Consider the following 13,074-nt stretch of genomic DNA (forward strand, 5'->3'; position numbering starts at 1 on the left):
CGAAGTATTAAGAAGGCAGCATCGCTTTGGTCAGACTGTAGAAGTACACCCTGTTCTTCAGTTGTAAAATACAAAACTATAAATTCCAGATAATCTGAGTTAAAAAACTAAAAAAAAATCTGAGTTAAGGTCAGAGGTCACTGTCCAGCTAAGTGTTCTCGCTTAAGACATGAATTGGTGACAAAAGAAAGAGCAAACCAACGTGAGTCCAGCTGAAGCCATAGAAACATTTCCGGTGCTCTTTGGCAGATATTAAGGGAACCTCCACGTTAGATAGATTTAATCTGTACCGTACCCGAGTATGATCAATCTGAAACAAGTCTTCTGTTTACTAAAATCATCTTTTTTTTCATCAGATTTGTGGAAAAACAAACAAAAAATGTCCTAACAATTTTGTCAGTTATCTTGCGACCCCCGTGCAGGTCCTCAACCCCTAGCTTGGAAACCACTGCTCTAAATAACCATCAAATTAGAACTTTTTTTTTTTTTTTTTTTGGCGGCGTGATAAAGTTGCAGAAATTTGTGTTGCACTGGAACAAAGACAAAGTTATGTTCAATCTGAATTACAGTATAAGTATAAAACAAACAACAACGCTTCATTAAAATACATAATTACATCAACATTGCTTCACTTCTCTGCTGCAGGATAAATACAAACCCCCGATGCTGAACTGTAGTTGCCCTCAATGAGGACATCTAGTGGTCGAGTGTCGTACTGCTGAGGAAGTTAGAGGTGAATGTTTGTCAAACCGGTCTGCTGCTTTAATGACCTGTTCAGATCTGGACCAGATTTATATGCGAGGATTCTTTTTACTTCTCTAAAAGTCACTGAAATGTTTTTGCAAACTTCAGTCGACAAACGGCTCCCTCAAAGTTTAAACCGCTGCAGCCTCTTTTTCAGTCGTGGACGCTTTCATTCCATCAAACTCCTTTTTCTGCGTCTGCAGACGACATAATGTATATTTCTGACCGTGTTTCTGTTGCATCCCGTGTTGCCCCTCGTCCTCGTCGGACCGGTTGCAGAGACATCACAGAAATCCCACGTTTCATTGCTTGTTCGCTGCAGAACTGCGACTCCGCGCTTCAGTTGGACGTGGTTGAAATTATACACAAAGACGTTTGATATGCTGTAAGTTAAATACAAAACAAACCTTATTATGCTCGATATTTGTTAAATGTTGTATGTTGAATAAATGAGAATTGAGGATGTGAGAATAAAAGACCTTGGATCCTATAATTTTACCAATCGGCATTTCACCAAAGTCTTTACAGTGAACATTCAAGAAGATTTCCAGTGGACGTAGCTTCCAGGTCTGAAAAAATTCAACTTCTCTCGTGAAAAAAAAAGTCAATAGATTTTTTTTTTTTTTTATCTTTTGATGTTGTTCGCTAAAGTCACTCCTTATTATTTTCCTTGCGGTCCATCTAAAAAAAAAAAACCCAAAAAACCTCCGGTGTGTAATTAGAAATAGGGCCTTAAAAAGCCGTGTTTTGGGTGTGTGTCTGTGTTTGATTGACAGGCCTGTGGGCGGGGCGTAGTGTCGTCTGGGTTTTCCAATCAGATCGAGTCCGATATTTATTAAACGGTTTATTTTTGATATAGAAGTTAAAAAAAAATAGGAGAAAAAGGGGCACGTAAGGCGACGTGTTCCCTCAAACCTTAAAGACACATCACCAAACTAGGGTGTTGTATTTATCTTTTATTTTTGACATTTTTTTTCACAAGATCCCAGACAAAGACTTCCTCCGACGTAACCACAAATTCTGACGTATCTGATTTCCCCCCCGCCCCTCCAAACGTCACATTAAGCCCGTTCCCGGCTCGGCGGAGATTATATGAAACAGCTTCTTTTTTTTTTTTTCTTCACAATGAATCCCTTTAGGTGTTCTGTGCGGTATTGGAAGCTGTCATGCGGTTTCGCGGAGCCTCACAAGACTCTGGGCGTCTCTCAGTCGTCCTGTTTGCCGTTCAACTGATCCCGGTGCTCGCAGATGACTCACTTCCACAGTGTAAACAGTGCAAATTGTGTGTGTGTGTGTGTGTGTGTGTGTGTGTGTGTGTGTGTGTGTGTGTGTGTGTGTGTGTGTGTGTGTGTGTGTGTGTGTGTGTGTGTGTACGCCTGTGCGTGCTTGTTTGGTTTGTGCCGCATCCGGACACACTGTTTACAAGCCTCTCTAAACAGGGGAAGCCCACTGGAACAAAAAAAACCAAAAAAAAGGGCCAGTAAAATTGATTACTTGGAATAATAAACACCAAAAAAAAAGCTTTTCGGTCAGCCAGGTTATTTGGCGGCAAAGATCGCAGCTCGATATTTCGCGTCTACTTCTCCGACTCTGAAACCGGCCCAGATGATTAACTCGGGCGATTGTGAAAAGTGATTTGGCTTCTTAATAATAATAATTTAAAAAAAAAATCCTCTTTAACCTAAATATTCAGCACTTCTTAAGCGTTCTTAACCCGCGCCGTTGAGGAGCGACGGGACGTGAGGACGAGAGGGTTCCTCCGATGTGTTGGGGAAAAAAAAAAAAAAAAAAATGCACGGCGAAAAACAAAGAGCTTCGAGTTTTGTGTGTTTGACATAAATTCTGCTGCGGAAGACTGAATGGGTCAAACAGTGCTAAAAAAATGCTGGGCTGGTGTTTACAGCGGCAGCTCTTTGCCTTATAAAGAGCTTTTCCCGACTCGTCTGTCCTTTTAAAGACATTTAAATTTGAGGACGGGTCCCATAAATATCGGTCGGATCAGCATGTGAAGTTTATTTGAGGCCTCTTGTTTATAAAATCCGGAAATGTGCCGCTCGGACTCCTTGACCCCGGAGCTTACCTTTTAGTCAGTGACAGCTGTGTGTGTGTGTGTGTGTGTGTGTGTGTGTGTGTGTGTGTGTGTGTGTGTGTGTGTGTGTGTGTGTGTGTGTGTGTGTGTGTGTGTGCATATTATTGGTGCGGGGCGAACAGATGTTGGGTTTTTGTAAATACAGGTGCAGCGAGTGTTGCGGAAGCACCGGCGAGTAATGAAAACGTTCCTGCGGCTTTGAGATGCCGTAACGACCGAAGTATTTTCACAATCCGGTCCAGGCGAGCGTCGCTGACACGGCGCGACACACAGTCGTGATTGTTCCGTGTCGAGATGTCGACTTCTTTCTGAAACTCCTCTCCGGGCTCTCTGATGTTTTTTTTTTCTCCCCCTTTTGAAGTCTTCTGCTGCAACTTTTAACCTCCACACACCGAACTCATCAACTTCCAGTGAGGGTGGGGAAAAAAACTGAGTTGACTTGTAGTTGCGTGAATGAAATGCGCTTCTTGAAAAAGCTGCGCTCGTGTACGTTAGGACCCGTTCGGTCATACCCAAGTATTAATGATGATTTTGTGCTGTAGGGATTTATTTTATGACAACCTTGTAATGAATCTGTTGTTCCCGAACGTTTGGTTAGCACACCAAAGCGTGTAGTGCACCCGTCTGTCCACCAGAGGGCACTGTGTCGGTGTGATGAAGTGCGAAGAGTGATGAAGTCCATGGAGGGAGGAAGGCAGCGGTGGTTGGATGGAGCAAACGCTGAACTTTTATTTTATTTACCCGGACGACGCGTGTTTGTGAGAAAGCAAAAGTTAACGTGGATTTCTTTTAAGTAACGCAATCAGGTTACTTACATAACGTACGTTAAGTAACTTACGTATAGAACGTAACTCGCATAAAACCACTTGTAAGGTTAGAATAAGACAACACTTTGAGTTCATAAGTAATTTTATCATTATTTAGTAAGTTCAATACATAAGTGACAAAATAAATGTGTTTTGCTTTCTCATGTGTTGCTCAATGAATCTTAAAGTTGGCTCCATCAGAACCTCTTAAGAATAAGAGAAGCTGTGTTTGAGAACCTCTTGAGTTGAATGTTTTGATTTCAGAGGTTTATTCTTGGGCCGGTTGTGGGTATGTTAGTGTCAGCGGAGGTGACCCCTGAAGAGAAGGCCTTGATTTAAGAGATGGTTCTGTTTTGGATGGTCGTAATTAAGACCATGCCTGTTGAAATAAAAAAGAAAGAAAAGAGAACCACAAATAATCGTTCGCCTCTGTTTTTCACTGGCCGACCCACGACTTCGTTCTTCCTTCTCTTTCATACCTAGTTTGGGCCGTGGTGTGATGTTTTGCAAATGTGCATTCTTGTACATTTCGGAGGCCTTTCGATTCCCACTAGATCTCTGGTGAACTCGAAGCATTCTGGAAAGCAGCAGTGCAAAAAAAAAAAAAAAAAAAAAAAAAAAAAAAAAAATGGAGAAATGAGCCCACATAAGGTTCAGATTAAATTGTGTTGTGTTGCTTCGTTTCTTTTTTCTTTTTTTTTTTTTTTTTTTTCTCCTCCCTTCCCATCGGATGTTTTCATAACTAAACCAAATGTGTGCTCGGAGTCAGCCAAGAGCAGTTAGGAAAAAGAGCGAGAGAGATTCCCTGAAGCAAAATGTCGAAGTTGCATCGTTGAATCGAGTTTCCGCCGCCCTCCGAGGGCATCCAGGGCCGGACTCGTGAACCCCGTTTCCCCCTTTCGGATCAAAGGCCGCTTCTCCGCGAAGGTTTTTCATTACCGCTGGCAAAAAGTGCTGCGGACAGTTTCCGATGATTCTCGGCGAAACATTTATTAAACATTCGTCAGCTGTGTTTTTTCTTTTTTTTCTTTCTTCATTCTTTCAGGGCTTGTACGATTGGCTGGAACCTTTCAACCAGCTGTCAGGCTTTGCTTACGTTTGCCTCTGATCTCAGGTGTTGGGGTTGAGGATTGAAATCTGGGGGGGGAAAAAAATGTAAAAACAGCTAAGAAAGCATAATATCCCAACCTTTGCAAAAAAAGGGCATCTTGAGTTGTTCTTTTTGACTTGCAACCGGTCAGAGACGTTTTTTTGAGAAGATTTGTGCAAAATTTTGAAACTACGAGACAAAATACATCTGAAGCATGTGAGACAGTCATTTTTTGCATTTGTATAACTGTACAGTTTATTGGCTCCCTTTTCTTGCACCTGGAACATTTGTACATTGAACATTAGCCCCCAGAAAGCCTCTTTTATGTCGTCAAACGAGATCTAAACACGGCGTTTTTTTTCTCGGCTCATCCATCACCCTCTCCGGCACCGACGGAGGCCGAGGCCCTCCACCTTCACAGGGTAGAAGGCCAGCCGGTGGTTCGGGGGGTTAGCGCATGTGGTGTTTGTGGCGGCTGCTCCCCATCTCCCTCCTCACCCCCGAGCTTCCTTCCACATCCTTATCCTGCCTTTGCCTCTCGTCCTGTTCCAGTCGGACCAGATGTTTTTTTTGTTTTTTTTTGTACAGTCTGAGCAGCGCCGGGCCGAAGCGTTAACGCAGACGAGGAGCTGAAGCGGCGGACCAGGTGGAACGATTTGGGATGTTTTGTGGCCTCTTGGGAGTGAGAAGTGAGAAGGGGAAGGGTGGGCGTGTGGATGGAGAGCGAAAAAGAGAAAGACATCATCCACCGTGGAGCCGGGGGAACGCGTTGACCTCAGCTTGGCGCGCCCGCGGAAGACGAACCTGCTCGTATTAATTGTGTTTCTCCGTCTCTCTCCCCGTCCGTTCGTCCGTCCGTCCGTCCCTCCCTCGCCGAGTCAAACGGGTCCTGGAAAATATAAACAGGATGCAGTCTTGTCTGATCGTAAATCCCCTCTCGTCTGCTCTCTGGCCTCCAGCCCTGGACCACGTCCGTTCCCCCTGCAGCCCCTCGCCACTCCATCTCCTACCCAGAAACCCCCTCCCCTCCACCCTCTCCCCCTCCCTCTCTCTCCCCCCTTTAGCTCAGAAGAGGAAGCCAAGAGCTTGTGTGTGTGTGTGTGTTTGTGTGATGTATGCACATGTGGATCGAGAACGCTTGTGTGTCTAATGTACTGTTGCCCAACTCTGGGGTTTGGAAACGTGGTTGTGGGCTGGTTTCTGTAACTACTAATCATTGCACACATTTAGCGTGTAATTAAGTAGAAGACCTGTCCTCCCACCTGTAGCTGGATGCAAGCTGATCCGCACATGGCCTTTTTCTACGGTGTCAAAGTTTGACTTTTCGCCTCTCTCGCGCATTCTTCTGACTTATTTTATTTGTATTTATTTTTTTAGTATTGAGTGCATGCGATATTGCAACCAGACTTGCCTGCAAGACCTTTTTATGGTTCCGAAGAGAATCGTGAAATGTGATTTGCTGCAGACTCAACCGATGTTTATACAACAAGTAGTTGCGACCCAGCGATCTGATTGGTCGGCTGTACATTTGCTCAGATCGGCATGACATCACACCCTGCTCATCACTAGTGAATATCACTCCGCCATCTCCATTGCAAATATGTCATTGGAATTGAATTTCATATAATACGCAATATAATGTTTGTACTTGTTATAGGCCTGTTAAATGTGACTCGTTTGGCGAAAGACGGACTTTCTGACCTTTTTTTTGTCCCTCCGAGCACCCGTACCGTAACGCCACGGTTAGTCGTGCACTTAAAAATCCAAGCAGCGGCCAGCTTGAACCGGTTTGGTTTTTAACACACGACGGCTCACCTGACCGCGGTGAGTTGGGTTACGGCGCTATCCTAAAAAAAAAAAAAATGTGTGCATGGATTTTTTATTTTTTATTTCATCAGATATCTTAGTTACAACCGGACTGAGCAGCTACGTGCGGTATTTATTCAGTTTAATAAAAAGCAATGGAACGGACTGGAAATCGTCTCTGTTGCTAGGGTCGTTGCTAAGGGTCGGCCTGCTTGCTGAAATGGTAGACATTGTGTACATTAAATAAGAGTCTACTGACGTGACTGATGACATGGAAACGGAGAATGGACTAAACAAAAAGTTGTATACTTTGAGAGCAAATTGCCCCAAAATATAAACATACATATTTTATTTCGCTTGTAGTTACCTGCGGCGTCGAGCGTTCGCTAGGATTTCTGGAAACTCTTTTTTTCCGGTCGAACGTGCTTCAGAACGAGATCCTAAATCTTCATTTCCCCACCGTGACACAGATAACAACTGCGGTTGTTGGACGGCCGCATCGCTTCCTTACCGATGGTGGAAAGACTGGGAAAAGTGAAAAAGGAAGTTCCCTTTTTTTTTTTTTGCTTCGCTTCCTCCAAACAAGACATTTCACCACAGCTGCTCGGCGTCTTGAACAACAGACGACAGAGCAAACGGGCGAGCGAACGTGTTCCCTGGTCACTGAATGAAATCGTTTCTTTTCAGTAGAAATATGTGTTGCATGTAGTCAATCGTCACCTCAGCATTTTTTTTTTTGCAGAGCCGCCTGTTGCCAAGACCTTTTTTCTCTTTCCCATCAATCTGCATCGACCTCTTTTGGCGAGGGGAAACAAAAGGCTCCGTCTCGATACTGACACATCGCTGTTTGTTTTCCCGTCGTCTTTTTCTTCACATGCAGACTGAAGGTATTCAAAACCTTAAAGCGCTCCAATTACACTTCCCTTCCCTTCGGCCTAACACGCTCTTATTCTCCCCGATAATGCGGGCCCAATTATTTTCCCCAAAAGGGAGGAATTAGTGTTCATTTTGAGATTTGCATTGGCGAGGTGTGTATCATCGCAGCGTGTACGAGCCTGAATGTTTTGAGGAAAAGGTTGGAAAGGGTGCGTGTAGGGTTTGGAATTAAAAAATTTAAAAAACCCCGGAGCCACAACGACACTGGAATCGCTTCTTCTTCAGGCATCAGTTTCAGATCCCTTTATATGAGTCAGGACACAGTCTTTTATTTTCTAAACGATTCACCTTTTCTGTGATTATAAGAGCCTGAATGTCCTCGGGCAGAACTTTTGGAAAAATAAACAATATTTAGTTTGACTTCTGAGCCACTGAGAGATCTAACAGTTGTAATTCCTGTCTACGCAGGTTTGCGGGCACTGAAGCGAGCGCTGGGAGCTTCCCATCCAGCAGCGTCAGACCAGCAGCTGATGGGGACGGTGACGGTCACTCTGCAGGACCTCCGGTGGGCCACGTCGGTCGTGAAGCCCAGCGCCATGAGGGAGGTCGCTATAGACGTCCCCAAGGTACACCAGCCTCTCTTTCTCTTTATTTTTTTGTTTTTAGACGAGATGGAAAGCCTCTGACATAAACATTTCGAGAAATGTTCCCTCATACTAATTATATTTGTAATAATGGAGCTTTCTGATTGCATAAATGAAGCTTTACACAAGTTCTCACAGCAGTTTGCAGACTCGGTAGTTCTGGGGCCTCCGGGATGTTAAAACCATCAGAGCAGGTAAATTAGGTGTTTTCGGAGCAAGAGGAACTTAGAACCTTTTACGTTCCTATAACTCTGTTTTGTGGGACTGTTTTATTTATTTTTTTTAGCTCCCGGGTACTTTCCCTCATTACAACAGGAACTGTTGTGACACACACAGGAGCACAGACAACCGCCGTCTTTTAAACCAAAGCGAGTCCGGTAAACTGCAGCTAATAATGAAGCCTTTTAAAACAGCAGCGGAAAGTTTCAACCGGAGGCGCACAATACTGAGAACCCGAGGCGCAACACGTTCCTGCAAATGGTTCACAATAAACCTCTTTATGAGGGCTTTCTCTCTCTCGCTGGGTGAGAGAGGGGGAGGGGGGGTTTAGTTTTCTTCAAGAAAGTCCTCACAACTGCAGCAGAGCAACTGGATTTAGTCCCCAAAGCCTCGCTAAGGTTCCTCAGTTCCTGAAACGGTTCCTCGTCATTTGGAAATATTCCTGCAGTGGAAACGGACTGTAAATGTGAATGAAGGCCCGGCTGCAGTTCCGCCCAGTGATCAGAGAGCAAAAGAAAAAGGCACAAGTAAGTCAGACTAAACAATCAGAAGCTGCCTAAGAGAAAAAAAAATAAGGATCATTTGATTCATTTTCAACTGGATCAGAGTGCTCCATGAAGAGGCTCCTCCCCCTCGTAACGGCCGCCCCGGTTTATGGCGTCTCTCTTAACGACACGATCTGCGTCCTCTTGTTTGTCGCCTGCATCGGTCGCGTTCTCGGTTTGCACTCGGCCTTTGCGATGGGCCCGACAGGAAGCAAGGCCGGTTTACATCATCACGCCGTCGCCGCTTTCATTTAGTAGCACAGAGAAAAATTTACAACCTAAACAAGAAAACGCTAAAAGCTCATCCGCTGACCACAGAATCACCAGCACTTAACAAAAAAAAAAAAAAAAAAAGACGGGGTCAGGGCCGAGGGAGAGTGGAAATGACCCCGTGGCCATTTTACCATCCGCTGCAATGGAGATAAATTACTTGTTCTTTTGCGGACGGAGTGGAGAAAAGAGGGGATCAGAGGAGGGGGAGGGAGGGAGGGAGGGAGGGAGAGATGAGAGGACAGTGGTGAGACTCCAGGATGTTTTGGAGTTTGCATGTGCAAGACATAATGGACAGGAAGAGGGCTAACATCATCCTCCACCGGTAATTGAAAGCAGATCGGGTCGCTGACGGTTCCTGCCAGCAACCAAAAAGAAAAAAAAAAAAAAAAAAGAAGAAGAAGAAGAAGAAGAAACGTCCTTCCCATCCCTTCACCTCCACCCGCCTCCCTCCTTTTTCTCTCTCTCTCTCTCTCTCTGCAACACTCGGCACCGAGCTCACCCGGAGACATTCAGTCCTTGCGGCCGGTTCCTGGAAATAAGAGCGGAGTGAGTTTGGATTATTTTTTTTTTTTTTCACCCCCCCCCCCCCCCTTGCACAGCTCAGCTGAAAGGCCGGCCGCAGAGCCCCGGACTTGATTATATCCACATGAGTGCAAACATTTGTTTCTAATCCATTTTATATAAGAAACTTCCAGTGGTGCCGGATGAAGACATGCCTCGAGTTCCTCTGAAACCTGCTCCCATCGCGTATCTGGAGACCTTTTGAATTTTACACATCACACCTCTCAGTTTACGTTATATTTACACGAAAATAAACGGAAAGTTCCGGTTTTTTTGGTTTGTTTTGCAACGCGAAGTTCTTCCTCGTTGACCCTGTTATTGTTTTTGTTTTCAATAATCATCTTTCACCGTGCAGCCTGGCTTCAATATTTTTATTTGGCAGCTGTATAACAAGCCCATTTATTCCTCCTTTTTTGTGTGTCTGAGAAGTCCGCCCCCCCACACCTCCTCCGCTCCCTCCTCGCTCGCCCCATCAAAGGGCCAGAGCCTGAGGAGGCCCCTTGTAAAGTTCAGAAAACAACAGTAAAAGATAATAACTGGGTCTCGTACGAAAAAAAAAAAAAAGGAAGGGGAGGGAAGGAAGAAAGGAGGGCGGAAAAAAAAAAAAAAAACACGACAGCGAGGTGTGAGTCAAAACATCGAATTCCACAGACGCTTCATTTGTGACAGAAAAAGAAAAGGCAGCTAACAATTAATGCGACGTTTATTCCCTTCCCCCCGTCCAAAAAAAAATGAAACAAGAAAAACAAAAAAGAGGAGGAAGAGGAGAGTTTACAGCGTTTTTGCTGCACATCTGCTTCCTCGGCGGGAAGAGTCGAGTGATTGATTTGCGCTCCGGTGATCGGCACGTCTGAGGACGCTCGCTGGTGTAAACCTCGGAGGCTGGAGGCGTTCGAAGGGTTCAGGTCGTAGGTCGCCCGTGAGGAGTAGTTTCATTCGTGCTCTGTGCCCCGGTGGGCGGGGTTTAACTTTTTTTTTTTTTCAAGGCAAGCAGTCAAACTGCAGACCTGGCGTGTCACTCAATCCTTTATACAATATACAGTATGTCCTAAGAACCAACTGATGATAGTTGGGTGGTCAAAGGTCAAAGTTCAAAGTCACCGTGACCTCACGTTTGCCCCCCACCCTCTCATCTGTCCGTCCCGTTTGTGTGAACGCCTTATATCAAGACCGCCGTGAAGGGATTTTGGTTAAAATTTGGCAAGGGAAAATTCACTTGGTACCAACGAAGACCCGATAAGATTTAGATGTTTCAAGGTCAAAGGTCAAGGTCACTGTCACCTCACATTTAACCCACGACTATGAACGCAATCTTTCAGGAATTTCTTCAAATTTGTCCCAAATGTTTACTTTGGCTCAGCTCATGGACGCTTTCAAATTTTGAAGGTCATAAGTCAAGGTCATGAGTCAAGGTCACTGCGAGTTCAATATCTATATGGGTTTGGACAGATATACACGTAAGCTGCAACTTGAGCGGTGAGCGAAGGCATGTACAACCGCTCGGCCGTAATTGTAAGTTGGTTCTTTAATTTTTTTTTTTTGTGCGTTCAAGGAAACTTGATGATGAACATCTGAGCAGCGACCTTTGTAGAACAAATTGAAAGTGAAATAATATCCACGCAGCCTCCCACAAAACAATCCCACAAGATCATCTCGCATCCTCATCCCGGGGCTTTTGACCTCGGCGGCAGTTCATCGGCAGCTTTAGACGGAAAATTGTTCAAGCCGATCAAACTTGTCGCTCGAGCCGCGAACGTCTCGTCGGCCGACATTTCCGAGGTCACGAACTCGCTAATCTCAACGTTTGGGTAGTTGTGTAAGAATCGGTGTAATCTTGTCGGGCTTTGATGAAATAAGGGCTCGAACTTCCTGCTGCTTTCTAGAAAACATTAAATCTTCTACCGGTGACCTGCTGCTGCTCCCATAAATAATGATTTCAACTGAGCAGAGCCGTCGCAAATGTTCGTACCGCAACGCCTCCCTTTTGGATCTTTTTCCTCGTAACTAATATTCCACTGATTTACAATCCAGATTGAAATCTTATCTAACGTCCCACGCACAACATCATTTTTTTCCCTTAACCTGTCAGTACATCACAAAGTAATGATACCGTGTTACAGTGACTGCACCAACACTGAAAAAGCATCATTCAGCAAAACTAATATCATTATTTTCTACAGTTTACACTGAAGTTTCTCGCTCTTATACGTCACAAAAACCCCTTTTCGAGTGCCCATCTTGTTTCCTTTTTCTTTCGTCTTCGTCCATCTCTCTTAACTCGTCTCCATCCTGCTCACCTGTGTATCCTCCATTTCTCCATCTATAAGCCAGTTTTTTTTTTAGTTTTTTTTACGCTTGCTTTTATCTGGCGCCGCTCTTTTTGATTTCGTTTCATTGCTCCTCTCGGGTCTTCAAATGAGCGCTTCGGTTCGCTCGCCTGCTTCCGGCCTATCTCCTGATCTCTGCAGCTCTCTCTCCTCCCTCTCCTCCATTCGTCCGTTCTCTCTCTCTCTCTCTCTCTCTCTCTCTCTCTCTCTCTCTCTCTCTCTCTCTCTCTCTCTCTCTGTCTCGCTCGGCGCTGTCCATAAATTGTTCGGTATTTACAGTATGTGGCCAGACGCCAGGTTTCCATTAGGTGCTTCGTTCCCCGGAGACGGCGCCGGTGGCCTGGGATGCGTTACCTCTGGATGGAGAGCAGGCGGAGGGGAGGCGAGGAGGGTGGTGGTGGTGGGGGGTGGGGGGTTGAGCATGTGAGGAGGAAGTCAAAGTGAGGGGAAGGGAGTGAAGAGCTATAAGCAGCAGCATTAAAGAGCGAGAGATGCAGTGATAACGAGAGGAAGGAAAGAAGACGACTGTAGAGAACCAAAAAGATGAAGAGTAGTCAGGAAGGAACACGTCGACGCTTCTGGAAAGTAAAAGTCTTGATTGGCGCTGCACCTCATTAGTTGTTAATTAATCAGTTGATTACATTTTTTTATGAAAAGATAAATGGACATCCTCAGGGCCAAAAGATAATACCTGTAAACTGCTCGTCTGTCGAACCAACAATCCAAAATCAAAAGTATATAAATATGGGAAATTCTCACATTTAGAACAGGAACCAAATATGTGACATTGTTGCTCGACTTTTCTTTCTAGTTATTGATAATCAATATTGTTAGCAAGTCATTCACTTGATTGAAAAATTGTCTGATTCGTCACTACATCTGTGCAATAATGCTTTTAATGTTTCTAGTTTTTTGTACAGAGAAATGCATATTTTATTATATTATATATATATATTATCTAGTTTTAATCCTCTTTTTATTTTTAAGCTGCTAAGAAGACTATATATATATATATATATGACAATAAAGAATTAATCTATAAAAAAAAATTAAAAAACTGATTTACTAAACAGGTATCAATCAGGTGCTCAGAG

The 13,074-nt window shown here is 44.4% G+C and overlaps 1 protein-coding gene across 1 annotated transcript in view; it reads left to right on the top strand.

Annotated features, from left to right (window-relative positions):
* afg2a (AFG2 AAA ATPase homolog A) overlaps window positions 1–13,074 on the top strand; it is a 99,584-nt gene that overhangs the window by 7,776 nt on the left and 78,734 nt on the right. Inside the window, exon 12 of the mRNA XM_069716501.1 lies at window positions 7,880–8,037. Coding sequence (XP_069572602.1) covers window positions 7,880–8,037 — 158 coding nt within the window. The remainder of the gene's footprint in view (window positions 1–7,879; window positions 8,038–13,074) is intronic.

This window comes from Brachyistius frenatus, unplaced genomic scaffold (genome assembly GCF_029030835.1).
Source record: "Brachyistius frenatus isolate BFR_SWC_R1_liver_20210118 unplaced genomic scaffold, ASM2903083v1 Contig_158, whole genome shotgun sequence".
In the NCBI taxonomy this organism is placed as follows: Eukaryota; Metazoa; Chordata; class Actinopteri; family Embiotocidae; genus Brachyistius; species Brachyistius frenatus.